A 21,092-nucleotide genomic window follows, 5' to 3' on the forward strand; every position below is an offset into this window, starting at 1 on the left:
AGGAGAAAGGAAGCTGGGCAGAGAGAAAAATATCAGTTGTCAACTTCACATTTATTCTGAAGGATTCTGTGAATTATGCACCACTATTTAATATATAACTTAAAATTAGTTTCACAGAACAGAATCCCTGTACTACTTTAAACTTTGGAGATTCTTTGAAGAGAGGAGAAACAAAGAGCTCAAAGAGGTTTGACTTCAAATCACATAGTTAGTATGCATACTGTCAGTAAAACTCAGGACACCTGATTAAAAGTTTTAGCCTCAGATTCACATTTGGTCCAGATAATTATTTGCAGTGGGATTGTTTTCTTATTTTTAAAGTAAAGTTGATAATATCTGTCTTGTAAAGTTGTGGTGGTGTTGGGCATATATATAACATGTTAGCAAATAGCTTAATATACAGTAACTATTTTTACATGTTGTCATTGTAATAATCGTTCCTAAGGCCATATTTCCTCTTTTGTTGAATTATGTTCCTGTTATAGTCTTATTGTGATCATTATGAGATGTAGATTTACAAGCTTCAAGCAAACATTATTATGTTGAAATGTCTACATTATTTCTGAGTTTAGAGTGCTAGTGAAAAGATTACTGAAGTAGAGAATTGATTTTTTAACTGAGGAATCTAAATTGTGAATTTATCTGAGAGAAGATCACAGCATATGAACAAAACATTACCTATCTTGTATTGTGGTATTAAGGTGGTATTCTGATCTGGCAGTATTTTGGCAGTGTTCTAGGTGTGAAAGATGTGTATAACCTATACTTTTTTTTTTTTTGACCGGTAAGGGGATTGCAACCCTCGGCACGGTGTGGTCCTCACCATGCTTAGCCAGTGAGCGCACCGGCCATTCCTATATAGGATCCGAACCCACGGCCTCAGCACTCCCAGTGCTGCACTTTCCCGAGCGGGCCACAGGGCCGGCCCTAACCTATACTTTTAAGTCTGTTTTAAAGAGTTTAATCTTACACAATAGATTTACAACTCAGGTATAAAAATAGATAGTTGATTAAAGATAGATTAGGCAAATTTAAATTTCGATAACAGATGACAGGATTTCAGATAGGAGTAGCATTTAAAACAAAAAGCATAAAACTGGATAAAAACTCTCATTTTATATTAACATAGGGCACACTCCACATGAAAACTTGGCAATTATGAACTCATATGTGCTAAACATACAAAATATGTTAAGCAAAGGCCACAAGAAATGAAGGAAAAATTGATAGAGAAGCAATGATAATAGGAGTTTTTCAGATACTTTGAGAAGGTACAAAATAAGATATATAGGTGGCTTGAGTAATGGAATAAAATTAGCCCATAAAATGTATTTCTTTTTTTCTGTCATCCATAAAACAGTTACCAAGATTAATAACTCATTTGGCCAACTACAAAAAAAAAAAACACTTGCAAGTAGAAATATATAAGCCCCATTCCATGATTACAATTCAGTAGAACTAGAGATTTTTAAAAAAGTTTAATCCAAATCCATATGGAAATTTAAAACCACTTTCTTAAGTAATATTTGAGTTAATGAGGCAATACAAATTTATATTAGAGGTTGTTAAATGAAAAGAGTGATTAATAATTAGGGATTAATAGACAAAAATATAAATTAATGAATTAGGAAACAGTAAACTATTTAAACTAATAAATCCAAATACTGATTGTATGAAAATACAAGAAAAATTAATGCATCTCTTTTAAAGCCAATCAAGGGAAAAAAAGATAGGGAAAACAAAAATGAGACTTTAAGTCAGTGAAAGACAACATTAAAAGTTATATTCAGGTCTGTGCTAATTAAAAATTCCAATGGGAAATGGGCAATTTTCAGTGAAAATGTCACCATAAATGATTTAAGAGGAGGTACAAAATCTGAATAGACCCTCCAAAAATAAGAAAAGTCTGGGATTCCTCAAGAAGTACCTGGTCTGAATTACATTTCAGTTGGCTGCTTATCAAACCTTAAGCATCAAATAAATAGGTTATCTAAATTGGTCCAGGTGTTAGAAAATATGCAGAACTTCACAGGTGGCTGCTTGCATAACCTTTATACCTTAATCTGTTAAAGATAGCATGTTTTAAACAAGAGAGAGAAAACCAGAAAGTACAATTTAGGGGAAAATAAATACTTCAGTTTGGCCAAAAGTGAGAATACATGCAAGGGAATTGAGAGAGGTAAGAATGGAAGATGAGGTTGAGGTTATGTTTTTATGTTGTGATTCAGTTATAGTGTGTGATAAATTGTTATTTGTGTAGATACCAGGATGCCATTTAACATTTTAAATCAATTGGTAATGTGATTAATCTTATAATTTCATAAAGTTAATTCGAGTGGTATAAAAGATAGATTGGAGAATAGATAAAAAGACTGACAATCAGTTTGCTATTGCAGAATCACAGGAAGAAACTGAAATAGGCCATGGAAAAATAGAATTGATATTTTAAGTGGTATTTCAGAGTTAAAATTTGGATTTTGGCAAATGAATAGATGTGCAAGAAGATGAGTATTCTAAATGAACTTAATCTCTGGTTTGTTTCCGTGTGTGTGTGCGCGTGTGCGTGTGTGTGTGTGTCAGGTAGTTAATATGCTTACTGGTATACCAATCTCTTGCCTCCACTCTGCTCCCTGGACCTTTGCCATAGTACTGGGGTTCCCTCACTTCTCTTTTCCTTAACTCTACATATATCACTGATGTTTCTCAGCTGTGGTTTCTTTCTTTAGCAGGAAGATGGCAGGATAGTGTAGAGGTTGAGTGGAAGCTGTGTAGTTTGAGTGCTAAGATGAAATCTAGTTCTGTCATCTATGAGATAAATGACCTTGCCTCATCTATAAAATGGTGTTACCAATAATACCCTTATGTGGATTATGAGTATTAAAGGCATTTAGAACAATGCAAAGAATGATAAGGGCTCAATAAGCAGTAGTGGTGGTAGTTATTAGAAGAGGTTTTGGGCTTAGGTGCTAGAGAAAATAGTGAATGTCATTGACAGAAGAAATAAGAGAGGTTGGTCCATGCAAGCTTCAAGTTTTGAATATGTGTGTATTAAATATTTCTGAGATTTCCAGGTAGAAATGTTCAGCCACATGTAGGAAATTCTGCACTAGGAGTTGAGAATAAAGTTGCTTTAAGAGAGAGGTTTTGGAGTTATTGCGTAAGACTGATAATTAAAGTACTGGGAATAGATGGCACTGACATAGAGAGGGGAAAAATTTTTGAGGTATGCCTACGTTAAGGGATAAGAAGGGAAGAGACAACCAATTAAGGTAGGAAGAAACCTTCAGAGAGTGAGTCCTATGACAGAAGCAGGGAAGTTTCAGGATGGCTGCAGAAAGAACAGCCAGGACAGTACTAGGAAAACAGTAGGAAATTTGATTGTTAAGAAAGCATTATAATGAGTAAAAATAACCAATTTCTCTGGGTTGAGGAGTACAAGCTTCTCAAGATTTTGCTGTTATATATAGAGGATGATAGTTTGAAAGAGAAACAAGGTCTGGAAAGTGTGGGGTTTTGGTCTTTGAATTGTTTGCTAGGTTTGTATAAAGAGTAAGAGTTACTTGAACTTATTATTAGGAGGAGACAGGTGGAGAGAGAATAAAGGCAAATGCTAGAGAGTAGATAATTAAAGAACACCTGCCCAAAATAGAACTCTGTTGAACAGGAAAAAGAGGTTTTAAGATGGGAGAAGGGCATTTTGAGAGTGTTCATGTTAGATGATCTCAGGGTTCCCAGGGAAGGAGGAGCTGAACTCATTGAGGATGATGTCTAGGTCAGGGTAGAGAGAGAGGACGGGTGAACAAAGTGCTGGAATCATTGTGGTCAAGAGTTTAAGTGCATATCAAAAGAAAGAGTTATTGAGTAATAAGGATTTGAAATAGGTGAAGCTGTGGAAAATGGGCTGGAAGGAGTAGTGGGAGGAATACCAGATAGACGCCTGAGTTCCACCTCCTGGTCTGTGAACAGAAGGGAGTTGAAGAAGCAGTGGCTGCCTTTTGAGATGATGGCCAGGAATGTGGTGCTAAATTCACCCGAAGAATGCTAAGTTTAACTAAAATTTGAATGTGTTGAAAGTTATTTTTGAGGAAAAAGTGTTAAGAATATAATTTTCTTGAGAATTAGAGTGGAAAGGAGAATTACTAATGATAGAGAGTAGAACTTTTACCTTTGGGATATAGTTATAGACTAGTTTAACTTAAAAGTTCTTGGTTAGAAAATAAAACTTTTCAGTCTTAATTTAAATGAAAAATGGAAAATTTAAAAATATGGAGTATTTTTTAATCTCTAAGAGCTTTAAATTCTTTTCATACGTAAAAAATAAATTTTTGAAGATCAATAAAGTTTTAATTTCTTGGCTTTTTAAAAAGATAACATTTTAAATTAAATCTTTATATTCAAAATGCTACAGGTAAACCATTCACATAAATCATTGTTTTCAGTGTATGCATTAAGGAATTATGAAGTATTGTAGTTGCATTGTTAATTTAGTGTGGATTTTTTACTCATTTAAAATCCTAGATTATAGGGTCATTGATTGTATTGTTAATTAAATTTTGTGAAGTGTACACCATGGCTCTGAGAGATGAGACTAGAGTGAGTAGAATACATTCAAGCCTGTAGCACATAAGTATACATGTAGGCCTTCTAACTTTATTAGTCTGGATATGTTGAGTTTGAGCTACTGGCAAACTAATAGGTAGATAAGAATTACAAAGTTATGCAGTGGAAATCTAATTATGCCTAATTTTGATAGTAAAATAATTAAATTTTATAAAGTGTTTTTCATTGAATTGTGTCAGTAATTTTAGTTCAGCTGGTATTTACACATAAGTTAGTTACCCAGTGTTGACAACTAGTAAATTCATATATTTTTTTTACATGTTTGCCTAGCCTGTTTTGGTTAAGGATTAACTGAGTGTATAAACACCTATATTATAGGTATATTACCAGTCACTGACTGCTTGAGAAAAGTAAAGCTTTGAAAATCATTTTATTATACACAAACTTACACTGAAAATAGAGATAAAAAAATATCATCTATCCTCCAGTAAACCCCATAAATAATAATTTGACAACCTGGTCTTCTTATAGACTTGCATTGACTTTTAGATTCTTTTAATTAAATTATTTTTTTTGACTAGATGAAAAATTCATATGGTTCAAAAATTCACATGGTTGAAAAAAGTGCCCCTTCCACCTATCTTTCACCTGCTGTTTCCCCCAATCTGCTTAACATTTCTATATTTTAAGCTGATAAACATGAATGCCAAGTTGTTTGCTGAAGTTGCATTAAATAATGTGGTGTAATACCATTTTAACTTAGGTTTAAACATTTTTTAAACTTTAATAATAATTTTATGTTAATTTTTCCAACAGTTCTTCAAAGTGGTACTACTTTACTTTAAGAAACATACATAGAAATAAAATTCCAGGTATTCCAAAATTGTACCTTAAATACAGATAGAATTTCTAAAAATGTTAATTAGTATTTGTGTACCATTTTGCAGTTTTAGCAAGCTTTTGTGTAACTGCATGTAGTGTTTGATCCTCATGAGAATTCTGTTAAGAAGGAGGGCTATGTATTATTATCCTCATTTTCCTGAGGAAGCAAATTGGAGTTTCTGTTTTCATGTTAGCATTTAAATCTCAGTCTTCTGACTACAAAATGTATAGTCTTTGCACTATGGCCAATATCTTGAATGGCTTATACACATTTTTGACATTTTTATATATATATTTTACTGTCTATAATAAAGTCATGATAACCTTTTGAAAAAGGCTGAGAATACTACAGTAGTTACTTACATACCTGCTATTCAACATATCTGTTTTTAAATTCACATAAATTTGCTTTATCCTTTTCATTAGGGGGAAGAAAAATATTTGTGTCCAGAGTTTTTAACACATTAGGGAGATTTGTGTACCAATAGTAACTTAAAGAGAAATATTGCAAATTCCTTTTCCTTCTTGAGTAGACTTTTATTTAAAGTACAGCTCTCTGCAGGTCCCTTTTAACTGTTAAACTTCTTAATGTTGTTTATTATTTTTGCCTTATATTTTTAAGTTGAATTTTCTATGTCATATTGTGTGATAGAAAAGAAACCTTAGACAAGCACCCTAATACCTCATTTATTCAGCATCATTAGTGAATGCATTTTTGGAAACATATTTATTTTCTAAGTAATTCAGGTTCCCCTTTTAAATACCACATGAATTCACATGAAATACCCTGGTTTCTTCAACAAAAAGATGTAGCACAGGGACATCTTTAAGTACCTTTGTTAGCAGATTGTTGCATACATTTAGGTTGCCTGGGTTGGGCTCTAAGGCCAGCATCACTTTTTGCTACTGCTGTTACTGCCTCTGAAAGGCAGTATGCCTCTGTCTAGTTTGCTGATTCTGATATGCTTTTGCCTGGAAAGTAGGTAGCCAAGTTTAAGTTTGTAAGGAATTGTGTGTTTAATAAGAGTGCATGAATCCTTGTGGGGAACCCTAGGTATAGTGCAGAGGCCTTTGACAGTTATTTTGGATATGCAGTGACCTTTGCTTATTAGGTTCATAGGTCAGAGCATTGCTGTGACCTTTGAATAAATGAGGTATTATGATAATTGTATTTTAAAGGAGAAAAGTTATTCTGATATTATACTTTATATTGATGTTGCTCTGACTTGCTCTGTTATTAAGCTGGATTTAAGTATTAATCATTTAAGGTCAAATTTCTAATGTGTATGTGTCCTTCTATGGGTACAACCCAGTTATGCTATCAATTTAGTGAAATAACTATAATGGAACTTTTCTTTTGAATTTGGCTTCTCTTTTTTTCTGTCCACCAGGGAGTAACTATTCCCAGTCAGAGGCGCTATGTGTATTATTATAGCTACCTGTTAAAGAATCATCTGGATTATAGACCAGTGGCACTGTTGTTTCACAAGATGATGTTTGAAACTATTCCAATGTTCAGTGGCGGAACTTGCAGTAAGTGCTCCAAATTCTCATCCTTCCATGTATTTGGAATACTTTTTTTTTTCCTTAACATATCTAGATGTTTACATAAAAATCTGGAAAGAAATTTACCACATTTAAAATTTATGCAGGAGAGTACATTTCTGAAGTATTCGAACTAATTAATTAGCTGTCGTTGAACTCATTGGTCTAAGGAAGCCAAGAGCAATGGGTCTTAATGTTGTTGAAGCCATATTATATTTATGAAAGAGATAGTCTGTGCTGCAGCAACCTAATACATCCTAAATTCTGACCAGATGACTAAAAAATCTGTCCCATCAAAAGTTAGCATGAAAATTGCAATGGGATTCATCAATTTACTGATCTTGAGGCATAGACCAATTCCTTAATATGTTAGGAACACTAGATACTGAAACTAATAGAAACAGAAGGAAGGGCAGAAATGATGACATGGCGCCAAGCTGAAGTATATAATGAATGAAGAATAGGATTGAGTCAGAGTGTGTGGAGTGTTAGAGAAAACCTAGATTTAGATCTGAGTTCATCTGTCACTAGTGTACTGTGCACATCATCTACCTTTCTTTGAGTTTACTCATCAATATAATGAAGAGATTTTGAAATCTGAAACTTCCTGGATAAATACTAAGTACAGATTATGTCACTGATGTCTGCTTCTAATTTATTTCTTTCTGTTACTCTAAACTTTATAAGCCTACCTCAGTCATCCTGATCCTATTCTACTTCACGGCTATTCTTGGCCAGAGTTCTTACCTAAATTGATAGGAAGCTCAATACCTGGACCCAAAGCAGTTAATCAAGGGAAAATACATGGAAAGAAGTATTATCTAGCACTATTAAAGACCAGACTCTTGCTTCTTTTTCTATTACAGAATTTTATAATACTGGAACTTAAATACCATCTTAGAAGTGATCAGTCATGTTTTTATTTTTAAGAAATGCATTTTATTAGCATTTAGAGTACAATTTTGTAGTTTCTAGATAAGATAACACTTCATTCACTATTTCTTTTAATACTTCTAATAATGTTTCGGTATTATTTTGCAATTTGTTAGTGGTTTTAGTTTTTAGCTTTAAGTTTTGCTGCCTTTTTTTTGGTGGCTGGCCAGTACGAGGAACTGAACCCTTGACCTTGGTATTACAGAGCCATGCTCTAACCACATTAGCTAACTGGCCAGCCCCAAGTTTTGCTTCTTGAAAATATTCATGTAATTAAAATTTTTATCCTTAACTTATACCTAGAAAATTAAGTTTTTGATATTGTTTATCTTTGTCAGATAGGTGTGATCACCGTCATCAGATCTTTTCTGTACTCTTAGAGCAAGGCAACTTTATCAAAGACCACAGATTTATTAACATACATGTTAAAGGCTTCTACAGAGCCTCACTGATACTTTTTTCACCTTAGTAAAATTTTAAAAACTGTTAGGTGTAAGGCACTGGGGCTGTTGGAGGTGATTGACATAGAAACTTAATAGATTCATAGAGAACGGGAAAAAGAAGGAAAAACATGATCTTTGTAAAGTATCAGTATAAGAGTCAAAAGAAAGGTACAAAGTATTACAGAGATAATAAAGGAGAGAGAACATTCAGTTTAGTAATCTTATCTAGTATAATTTTCACTTTGGCATGTTGAGCAAAAATCTCTTGTCAGTCTGCTCTGCCTGCCTACATTTAAACCCTGTTGCTTTGTTTTGTTTTCTTTTGATCTCAAAGTATTACATTATAGTTTTAAAATTATTGACTATTGAAATCTTTCCTAATTCTTTAGTTTGCAGTTTATGCACTGTGGTTTGATATTATGTGGTAAAGGTGTATTAAAATACACGTAATATGTAGTTAAGTGGGAGGTTGTATGTATATATTGTAAATGCTGTATTCAGAAAAAGACAGTTTTGGGGTCGTCAAACAGTTTCATGAAGGAAGTCCACCAGCTCTTTACTGAAGAAAGCATGCAGTTTAGATTGGCATTAAGACTGAAGGAAGTATTACAGGCAATAGGAAATAGCTTGAATCGAAGCACAGCAGAAGGAAATGAGCAGGACAAGAACTGTAGTGACAGAGAATAGACTAGAAATGGAATGTGTGACTATTAGAGGATCCTGAACTGGATCAGACTTGAGTTGATAAATACCCCGGTGTCATGGTAATACTAGAGGCTTAAACCATTTTTTAAGGATAGTTCTATAGAAAGTTGTGATTGCAAGAGGAAAATAATAGTGGAAAGGAAACCGATAATGTGACTTGTCTTAAGCCAGATGTGCTAGGGCAGTCAAATGGGATTCGATTCGTTTTTCTTTTGCCATTAATATCCAAGGATTTTGTCAAAGTTTTGATCCTGGTCAGGTGAATGACTCACAGAAAGAAGAAGAAAGAAAAGTGAATCTGAGACTTGGAGACATGAATGTTGATATTTTGGATTTAAACATGTTTTAAATCAGGTGAAAGTGAGCTGTTCACATAATGAAACTCAGCAGGTGGTTGGAAATACAAATTTGAATCTAGATGAAAGAGATATCTGGTATTTTGGGAAGCATTTGGAAAGAGGCAATAATTAAGGCTTTCGTGCAAATATGTGAAGTTTGGGGATGAGAGGGCTTGGAGGAAGGTAGAGAGTGAGGACTGAGACAAAAGGAATGGGTTCAGGAAGAAGAGGAATTAGTGAAGACAACAAAACTATTGAAAAATAAAGTATCTTCTGCAAAGTTGTTAGGGGTTAGCAACCTTTTCCTTATTTGATTGTTAATATTTCTAAATGAAGGAAAAGTTGCTATATTCTATACATATAATAAAAGGGCTAATAATGTTAGTAAAAGATGATCAATATGGTTTTCTCTCAAGACTATATCAACATATATATAACCAAGAAAATTAGTTCTGATTTTTATTAGCTAGGTGTGGATCTTATTTCTTTATAACACAAGTCAATCATATCACAGGATATGTATATTAGAATTGTGTCTTAGAAGTCAACAGAACCATACTAATGTTGGACTTCTGATAAATTAGGCCTTATTTATTTAAAATGCGAAATTTATATTGTAAAGAAGATTATTTTCTTTAGTGATTTGAGGAAACCTTTACTAATTTTTATTAAAATATTTTTAGCTTAGTCTTTAGGGGAAATTCTAAGTCACACTGATTTGTAATTAGCTTATGAATTGTTTATGCAGTTCTAAAATTCTTGAAGGTATACATTTTAGATATAGTTTAATTGAAATCTGGCTTATATTGTTAATTTGTTTTTTTAAAATCCTAAAATCAGGATTATCAGCTTCTGAATTAGTGGAGTTTAATATGATTTACAAGGTGTTTTCATCCTGGTTAATTTTTTTACAGCTTTGAAATCATATCTTGTTAGTTTGCTTCCTCAAGCTAAGACTTCCAGTGAAATTTTCAATATCACATAAAATCTTGTAAGATGCCTTATTGTACTTTGAATCTATTAGTCAAGGAAGAGGAATTTATTGACAGATTGTTGGTGTAATATTTCCCCCTTTTGGGGTGGCTTTTTCTCATGATAAATATCTTAAGAATACATATTAGAATAACCCTGCTTTTATCGAGCACGCTATTTATTATGTGATTGCTGATACAGCTTTAGATATTACATAGAAGAGCCAGTAGGTATTCATTAAAATGGAAATGTCGCTTAGGTTGGTTTAGCTTTTGCCTTGTTGTCAGTCATTGCTCACATTGATAAAAATGTGAAACTTTTTTCTTAGTGGTGCCTTTCACTGCTGATAATTATATATCTGTGTGTGTGTGTATATATTTTTCTCATACACTTTATGCAAGCTGTGTTCCTATTTCTTGATTGTCTTGGCATGTTTTCCTCGAGACCTGCTTTTAACATGCTAAAGTTAATCAATTTCTTTGTGATGGACTTTTGCTTTTGAACTCCCAGTGTACTACAAATTAATTATACTTCGTCAAATTATTTAGGTAATTTTAAGTTTTTAAAGTACCAGGATGTTAACAATCATTAGTCTTTAATGTCTACCATTAATGTCATTAGCTATAAATGAATTTCTGAGTATATTTTAAAAAATAAAACCTAGTCCATTCCTTTCTACCCTTTACCACATTTTAGTTGAATTGCTAATATAAAAGCATGATGAATTTTCAAAAGCTATATTTTACCAGTTACTTTAAAACAGACACATGGGCCAAAGCCAAAATAGTTCTTAATGAAAACGGGGTGTTTTGGAGAGAAGAGAGGTTGTGCTGCAGTTTCTACTTGAGGTCTGTTGCATTTCTTTGCAGACATTTCAAGTCTCATCCTGTTTCTCATGATGGTGGCTTTATATACCTTTAAAAGTAAAATGTGGGCTATAGATAAAATGAATGATGGTTAACATTTTTATAAATATTGAGGCTTGTGTTTATGGAGTTTATTATAACTTTGGTATAGGTTATATTTTCTTCTTATGAACATGTAATGGTTTTTACTTTATGATTTTTGTCAGTGTTAGAGACTTCAAAATACTATAGCAAATGTATGTCTGTTTTCAAAGTTACCTTTTATGCAGTTCACAAATATGCCAGAAAGTTATTTTATCATTTTAATTCTTAAAATAATTTATATTAGGATTTTTAGCATAATTTTAATGTTAAAGTTTTGATGTTACTGTATTGCTAGAAGTCTAATCCTGGGACTTACTATTCATGAAATAGGAATTGACTTTCATGCCAGTAATCAAACCTTGTTTTAAAGGTTCAAATTTGAGAAAGTCTTGAATTGATTATATTTTTGACTTGGTTTATTTTCATTGATTTGTTTTAGATCAGGATTGCCATTTTGTGTATATTACTAATATTAAAATAGTTTTTGACAATTTGACTGTTAAAGACATTTCCTGTGAAATGATACTAGTATGTATTTAACCATGCAGATCCTCAGTTTGTGGTCTGCCAGCTAAAGGTGAAGATATATTCCTCCAATTCAGGACCCACGCGACGGGAAGACAAGTTTATGTACTTTGAGTTCCCTCAGCCGTTGCCTGTGTGTGGTGACATCAAAGTAGAGTTCTTCCACAAACAGAACAAGATGCTAAAAAAGGTTTGAAGTTTACTTTTATTGGGAAAAATATTCAAAATACCCATATGTTGAAGAGTAATATCAGATCTTTTGCTTAAAGCCTTTGGTTGGGTAGAAATCATTCTGTAAGGAGAGATTAAAAGAAATATTTTATGACTGCCATTATAATGAACTAATTAGTTTTCTATTTGATCCACAAATGTTTTGCTTACTGTGGCATTGATGAGACATTATAATGGTAAATAATCCTGTTAGAAGGGAAAGGCCATGTGGCATTTTAACATGAGGTGAATTTTCCTTAACTTGGATTATGCAAAGAAATTTTGTAAAAATATTGAAGATTGCATACATACCCTACTCAATCATTTATGATCCTATTAAAGAAGGGATGCTTAATTAACTGAGAAATTAGCATTGGACCATAAGTTTAAAACATTTTTGGTCTATAGGTAGAAGAAAAATGTTCTGTGGTCTTGTATGTTGACACAAATCAGTTTTTTCCCATTTTGGTTTATGTTTTTTGAGACTGAGTTATTTCATATTTAGCTTTTCCAGATTTCCTGAGTACTTAATTTTTTAGCTAGGAGAGAAACAGAGATGAAGAGGAAGTAATAAAGAATGGAAAATGTGGTATTATTTAAAAATGCAGGTTTAGAATATTAGTTAAGTTTGCATCTTACTGACCTATATTTGGAGAAGGCATGAGCTCATTTTAAAACAAACTATTGTGCTGTAAAATATTAAGTATAAATATTTAAAGTAAGACCAAGGTGCAAAATGTTTAAGTAATGAAGATATTTAGTAATGAAGGAAAGCACTAGCTTTGTGCAGTATAGCTGCCTTGTTAAACATACTGGATAGTTAGCATATATGTTGCCAATCTTTAGACATTCTCAGTAATAGGATTGATTTAGTTTTCTTGATTTTTTTCAGCTTTTTCTTTTAGCTTTTTCTCTCGAAAGAAAATAAGAGAAAGTTTTGTTTACTACAGAAATTTTAAATGTTACTTTGTCTTATCAGAGGAAATATAATTTCCTTTATCCAGAATCCAAGTAGCTGGAAAAAAATCACAAAATGTTAAACTGATATTTTTTTATTTTTTTTAACCAGAAACCCATTTCCTACCTCTTCTGTATAAATAAAAGTTAAATATATTTCAATAACTTTGAAAAATTATTTTGTGATAATTCAGGAAGTGTTAGCAAATGTTCTAAAATTAAGGTAATTAGTAAGTTTTGGGGGGTTTTTTTGTTTTTTATTTTGTTATAATACTCTGGTGGACATGAAATTTTATATTTGTTTTTAAAAATAGGCACCTGCATCACCATTTCCCTATACCTTTTGGAGTGTACTAATTCTTATTTCAGTTCTTATCATTTGTACTTTATATAAACACACGTAAAATTGAAGATTAAATATTTATAATATATTTGTGTATCTTGGATTACATAAGTTTTCATTTCATGTGATTTTCCCTGCCTTAATTAAATGTCTCTTGTGATTTAAACAAACAAAAACAGTTTTCGTGTAATCAGTCTACATAAGGAATCCACATATTTGGAAATTATGTAGCTTATTTTCTTCTGACTAATTACTAACTCAATGACTTTGCTAAATAATTGAAATTAACAAACTTTTTTTTTTTTTAAGACTTGTCATATATAAGCTAGGTGCTGTTAAAAGATACAATGAAATTTTGGACATGAGCTCCTTAAGGGTCTTAACTTCTTGGAAAAGAAAGAAAACTTGGAGAAAAATTAGAATAAAAGATTTAAAGCAATTTAAAGGCACCAGAAAAAATGTCACAAGGCTGTACCTTTTTAATTGTCAAATGATCCACACAGGCCTTTCTTTGTTGGTCAAGAAAGATTTGAAGCACTGGACTTCTGTTGTGGTTTTTGAGATTAAGAAGATTTCATTTCATCAGGGAAGTTGCACTAACCTTCTAAGAACTTTTGTTAAAGCAAATCTCAGAATAATAGCTTGTTGAAATATAGAGGTAATGAAATCCATATCTGAATTAAAATCCCATAAAGGAATTTACACATAAGGTCAAAGCATTTTTTAAAGCTAGTATTAGACTAGAAAGGGGATATTTACTTAAAATTTTAAGACAAAAATAAGTTATCTTAGATCTTATGAGATTATATTTTAGTCTAAAATTTGAATAAAAATCATGTGTAAATGAGAATGCAACAGCTAACCCACAGGTTGCAAGTAAGAGTTTTTTTTATTTACCTTTATTCAGAATATCAAATGATTCATAGTTTATTTTTTTGGCTTCTTGGGGAAAATGTTGAATATAGGTGATATGTTTTCTTTTTTATAAAAACTAAAATGTAAGTTTTCTTTTTCTTTTTTTTTTCTTTTAGGACAAAATGTTTCACTTTTGGGTAAATACGTTCTTCATACCAGGACCAGAGGAAACCTCAGAAAAAGTAGAAAATGGAAGTCTATGTGATCAAGAAATTGATAGTATTTGCAGTATAGAGCGTGCTGATAATGACAAGGAATATCTAGTACTTACTTTAACAAAAAATGATCTTGACAAAGCAAATAAAGACAAGGCCAACCGATACTTTTCTCCAAATTTTAAGGTCAGTTAAAACCGTTTTGGGGAGTTAGCGGTGACTTGTGTGTATGTGCACATTATTCTAGGTATATAGCTGGTAAAGAACTTGCTTGACTGATTTTTAAATTATGTATTATTTAGAAGCAACGTTTATGTAACCTGACAGTTTCTAATGAAATACCAGGATGCACAAGAGTCATAAAACTGTGTTTTTCCTTACCCTATTCTTTGTTGTTGTTTTGTGAAATTTGAGGTAGAGGTACTGGAGGGGAATTAATTGAGTGGGATATAAGGTAGGAATGTAGGAAGAAAATGGATAGGAACTCAGTCATTTGGGAGTGCTTCATAGAGAATATTTTCACTGCTTTCACTCTTCTCTGCCCTCCAATTTATTCTGTATTCTCAACCTCTCAGAGTAATCTTAAAAATAGATTTGATTGTATCACTCTTGTTTACACTTTTTAAAGATCTTGTGGGTTTTTTGTTTTTTGTTTTTTTTTTTTAACCATGAACTACAAGGACCTACGTAATTTAGCGTAGGCCTATCTCCTACATCGAGTGTAGTCACATTATCTTCTTGCTCCCTGAGATATAGCCATGTGGGTCTCTCTTTAGTTCTTCAAAATACTAGGCTTCTGCCTCAGGTCTTTCAAATTCTTTTCCTTCTCCCAGTACCTCTCCACCCCAGCCTTTTCCCTGACTTTCACATGACTGTCTTTCTCATATATTTCCAGCCTTAGCTTCAATCTCATCTGCTCTGAAAGGCTTTCTCTAATTGTCCTCCCCTGTTACTCCCTTTTTAAAATTCTTTCTGTTTTCTCAAATTATGTCTTGGAATTATTTGATTTGTTTCATTTTTGTCTATATGTGATATAATGTGTGTGTGTGTTTCTATTTATAGACGATAATTCTTCAATTAAAAACTCTGACTTATAAGCTTTCCCAAATGGTTATCTGTAAGTGTTTTCTTTCCCTTTCCTATTTTTTATTCTGCTTGATTTTCCCCCCTTCCTTTCACCATACCCTTCTACTTTCTCTTTTATATTCTCTTTTTTTTTTCACTCCATTTTTATAACATGTAACAGACCTAACCACAGCTTATAAACATAAGAATATTGCTAGTAATATTGAAAAAGGGGGAAGGGGCTTTGACATGTTTTAAGTGAAAATAGATCTAATATTAAATGCCTTAGGTCTTAAATTTCTTTTAAATGTTTAAAAGTTTCCTTTAGAATCCACAGGTTGGAAATCCACAGAAACCTATGGATTCTAAAAGAAACTTTCTTTAGAAACATTTTCTTTCTTTTTTATCTACATTTTCCCCAACCATTAGCTTTTAAAACATCTGTTTTCCTCTACTTTTACTGTTTTCTGTTTTAATATTGCAAGAGGTTTTATATTTGTGTTTACAAATAGAGACTTTTTTAGTTATCAGTAAAAAAATTTAGTGTCATATCATGATAAGTCATATCATGTTAGTGGTATGATATGAAAAATCAAGCAGATGACATTTAAGCAGAGGCCTAAATGAGATGAGTGAGCTATACTAATACCTGGGAAGAGAGGGAAGAGTAGATGCAAAGCCCTTGAGGCAAGAATGAGCTTGGTGTATTTGAGGAGTGATAAGTCATTTTGACTAAAACAGAGTGGACAAGAAAACCGTCCAAGTGTGAAGATACCAGAGTGTTTTCAGCACAAGAAAGATGTAATCTGAATTTAATCTTTTAATGTTCACTGTGTTCATTCCTTTAAAATACAGACTGGCAAGGAAAGTAGGAAGAGGGGGTAAAATAGAAACTGGGAGATGAGTTAAGAGGCTGTTGCAGTGGTGTAATTAAGGTGAGAGATAGATGGTAGTTGCTTGGACTAGAATAGTGGCACTGAGGGGTAATGAGCAGCTGTCAGAATAGGTGTATATGGTATTTTGAAGGTAGAACTTAAAAGATGTACTGATGAAATGGATGTTGGTTGTAAGAGAAGAAGAATTATTAATGACTCTTGGATAACGGGAAGGACTGTAGATATAATAGAGCAAGGGATTTGAAGTCAGATCTGATTTAAATCCCACATCCACTGCCTACTAGGTATGTGGCCTGTAGCAAGAGTTCCCTAACCTTTTTGGGTCTAGCTTTCTCCCTTTTAAAATGGAAATACCTAGTGTGTAGGTTTGCTTTGACAATTATTTTGACTATGTATGTAAAGACCTTTGGCCCACTGTTCAGACCGCTGTATGATAATAAATTCCCTCTCTTTCCTCCCTTTAGGTGAAATTTTTAGGGCTAATGGATCCTAAACATTATTGTTAATCAGTATTTTGTACGTTTGTATACTATTGTTTGTATCAGAAAATACATTGAGTTTCACACAGGTAGTAAGAGAAACATTCTTGTGGAACTCAACCATTTGTGAATTGAAATTTATGGTTGAAAAACTATTATGTGAACTGTTGATGACCTTCAATCTGCATTTCTTTTGTAGAATTATTTAATTAATGCTTGCAAATTACGTTTAGGAAAAACAGTATAACATCCTTGTTTATCTTTTTCATATGCAACAAGAAAGAAAATGTAAGAAATCTTAATAATAAGAGGCCCTTTTAGAAGGCAGTGCCTATTAAAGATCTTATTTGTTATAGGACTTAAAAGTGAATCTGTTAAAAATATATATCTTCATTAAGTAATTTAAGATTAGTCATATTTGTGATGAGTCATAAAATTTTCTCTTCTTTCTTTAGGTGAAGCTGTACTTCACAAAAACAGTAGAGGAGCCATCCAATCCAGAGGCTAGTAGTTCAACTTCTGTAACACCAGATGTTAGTGACAATGAACCTGATCATTATAGATATTCTGACACCACTGACTCTGATCCAGAGAATGAACCTTTTGATGAAGATCAGCATACACAAATTACAAAAGTCTGAATTTTTTTTTTTATGAAGAGGGATAAAACACCATGAATACAAACTTGAATAAACTGAAAATGGACCTTTTTTTTTTTTTTTTTTTTTTTTTTAAATGGCAATAGGACATTGTGTCAGATTACCAGTTATAGGAACAATTCACTTTTCCTGACCAATCTTGTTTTACCCTATACATCCACAGGATTTTGACACTTGTTGTCCAGTTGAAAAAAGATTGTGTAGCTGTGTCATGTATATACCTTTTTGTGTCAAAAGGACATTTAAAATTCAATTAGGATAAATAAAGATGGCACTTTCCCATTTTATTCCAGTTTTATAAAAAGTGGAGACAGACTGATGTGTATATGTAGGAATTTTTCCTTTTGTGTTCTGTCACCATCTGAAGTGGCTAAAGAGCTTTGTGATATACAGGTTCACATCCGACCCCTTTGCACTTGTGGCAACAGATAAGTTTGCAGTTGGCTAAGGGAAGTTTCTAAAGAGTTTTGCTACATTCTAATGCATGTATTTGGATTAGGGGAATGGAGGTAATGCTCAGAAAGGAATATATTTTATGCTGGACTCTGGACCATATACCATCTCCAGCTACTTACATGCACCTTTCTTTAGCATGCTACAGTTATCAATCTGGACATTTGAGGAATTGGCCGCTGTCACTGCTTGTTGTTTGTGCATTTTTTAAAAAAGCATATTGGTGCTAGAAAAGGCAGCTAGAGGGAGTGAATCTGTATTGGGGTACAGGAATGAACCTTCTGCAACATCTTAAGAACCCGTACATGAAGGGATGTAAAAATAATGTGGTCATAGATAAGAAACACAGCAACAATGACTTAACCATATAAATGTGGAGGCTATCAACAAAAAATGGGCTTGAAACATTATAAAAATTGACAATGATTTATTAAATATGTTTTCTCAATTGTAATGACTGCTCCATCTCCTGTGTAATCAAGGCCAGTGCTAAATGTCAGATGCTATTAGTAACTACATCAGTCAACAATTTATTTTATTAGTTTTCAATCATATACCTGCTGTGGATGCTTCATGTGCTGCCTGCAAGCTTCTTTTTTCTCATTAAATATAAAATATTTTGTAATGCTGCACAGGAAATTTCAATTTGAGATTCTACAGTAAGAGGTTTTTTTTTTCTTTAAAGATTTATGATGCACTTATTCAGTCCAATAGCTGTCAGCCGTTCCACCCTTTTGACCTTACACATTCTATTACAATGAGTTTTGCAGTTTTGCACATTTTTAAATGTCATTAACTGTTAGGGAATTTTACTTGAATACTGAATACATATAATGTTTATATTAAAAAGAACATTATTTGTGTTAAAAAGGAAATTAGAGTTGCAGTAAATTTTCAACACTGCACAAATAATAAGGCATTTAATTTTTCAGTAGAAATTGTCCTATATATGCTTTACCAGTTTGCTACTGAAAGAGTGATTTTTTTTTTTTAATGTGCAGTGTTGAATTATTTCTTCATAGTGCTAGAGTTGGGAGTAGGGCTTCAATTTTACTTCTTAAGTATCATCTTATATTTGATATGCCCAGACTGCATACAATTTTAAGCAGAGTACAACTACTATTGTCAAGCTAATGTGAAGATAATATTAAAACGATTTTTTTCCCAGAAATTTGGTATCTTTCAAATTATATCTTGACCTTGACATTTGAATATCCAGCCATTATATTTCTTAATGGTGTAAAATCTCATTTTCAATAACTTACTGGTGCTGAAATTGTTCACTAGCTGTGGTCTGACCTACTTAATTTACAAATACAGATTGCATAGGACCTATTACAACAGCATTTATAGAGTTTGATGGTAAATAGATTAGGCAGAACTTCATCTAAAATATTCTTAGTAAATAATGTTGACATGTTTTCCATACCTCGTCAGTTTCATTCAGATAAAATTTTTAAACTTTTAACAAAGCTCTTAGGATTTACACATTTATATTTAAACATTGATATATAAAGTATTGATTGACTGCTCATAAGTTAAATTGGTAAAGTTAGAGACAACTATTCCTAAGATCTCATCATTGAAATTTATATGCCACCTTGTCTTTCATAAAAGCTGAAAATTGTTGACTAAAATGAAAATCAACTATTCATGTTTTGAAGATAGTTATTAATACTGTTCTTTGTTACAGTTTTGGGCACAGTATATTAAAGCATAACTTGTATTGTTCCAATATGTAACATGGGAGGGCCAGGTCATAAATAATGACATTATAATGGGCTTTTGCACTGTTATTATTTTTCCTTTGGAATGTGAAGGTCTGAATGAGGGTTTTGATTTTGAATGTTTCAGTGTTTTTGAGAAGCCTTGCTTACATTTTATGGTGTAGTCATTGGAAATGGAAAAATGGCATTATATATATATATTATATATATAAATATATATTATACATACTCTCCTTACTTTATTTCAGTTACCATCCCCCTAGAATTTGACAAGAATTGCTATGACTGAAAGGTTTCAAGTCCTAATTAAAACTTTATTTATGACAGTATTCATAATTAGCCTGAAATGCATTCATTCTGTAGGTAATCTCTCTGAGTTTCTGGAATGTTTTCTTAGACTTTTTGGATGTGCAGCAGCTTACATGTCTGCAATTACTTTAAGGCATCACTTTTAAGAAAGCTTACAATTGGGCCCTGTACCATCCCAAGTCTTCTGTAGCTCCTCTTGAACATTTTTGCCATTATTATAAAAAGGTAGTTGAATAAATAGCATCACCATTCTTTGCTGTGGCACAGGTTAAAAACTTAAGTGGAGTTTACCGGCAGCAACAAATGTTTCAGCTTTAAAAAATAAAACTAGGGTACAAGTTACATGTTTAGTTCTAGAAAATTTGTGCAATATGTTCATAACGATGGCTGTGGTTGCCACAAAGTGCCTCGTTTACCTTTAAATACTGTTAATGTGTCATGCATGCAGATGGAAGGGGTGGAACTGTGCACTAAAGTGGGGACTTTATCTGTAGTGTTTGGCAGAGTTGCCTCCTACCTGCCAGTTCAAAAGTTCAATCTGTTTTCATATAGCATATATATACTAAAAAATTTCAGTCTGTTAAAACAGCCTTACTCTGATTCAGCCTCTTCAGATACTCTTGTGCTGTGCAGCAGTGGCTCTGTGTGTAAATGCTATGCACTGAGGATACACAAAAAAACCAATATGTGTACAGGATAATGCCTCATACCAATCAGATATCCATTTGTTATTGTGTTTGTTAACAACCCTTTATCTCTTTAGTGTTATAAACTCCACTTAAAACTGATTAAAGTCTCATTCTTGTCATTGTGTGGGTGTTTTATTAAATGAGAGTTTATAATTTAAATTGCTGAAATCCATTGAAAATTTGAATAATGGGCAGGCAAATGTGATTAAGAAGTTTTCTGTGAGGGTTTTTTATTGTTTTTCCTGCTGTCCTTCAAAGCCTGCTATTATAAAAGCATGGCCTTTGTCAGCTTGAGAGTAGAGTATCTGTCTATTCGTATTTAAGAGGAGAACTTATTTTAGGGTCTTAGTCACCACTTAATAAATTGTTCCAAGCACATTAA

At 32.5% G+C, this 21,092-nt stretch overlaps 1 protein-coding gene across 1 annotated transcript in view; it reads left to right on the forward strand.

Annotated features, from left to right (window-relative positions):
* PTEN (phosphatase and tensin homolog) overlaps positions 1 to 20,814 on the forward strand; it is an 88,142-nt gene extending 67,328 nt beyond the window's left edge. The window contains exons 5-8 of the mRNA XM_063102686.1: positions 6,834 to 6,975; positions 11,877 to 12,043; positions 14,395 to 14,619; positions 17,329 to 20,814. Coding sequence (XP_062958756.1) covers positions 6,834 to 6,975; positions 11,877 to 12,043; positions 14,395 to 14,619; positions 17,329 to 17,514 — 720 coding nt within the window. The 3' untranslated portion in view covers positions 17,515 to 20,814. The remainder of the gene's footprint in view (positions 1 to 6,833; positions 6,976 to 11,876; positions 12,044 to 14,394; positions 14,620 to 17,328) is intronic.
* Positions 20,815 to 21,092: the final 278 nt, after the last annotated feature.

This window comes from Cynocephalus volans, chromosome 7, assembly GCF_027409185.1.
Source record: "Cynocephalus volans isolate mCynVol1 chromosome 7, mCynVol1.pri, whole genome shotgun sequence".
In the NCBI taxonomy this organism is placed as follows: domain Eukaryota; kingdom Metazoa; phylum Chordata; class Mammalia; order Dermoptera; family Cynocephalidae; genus Cynocephalus; species Cynocephalus volans.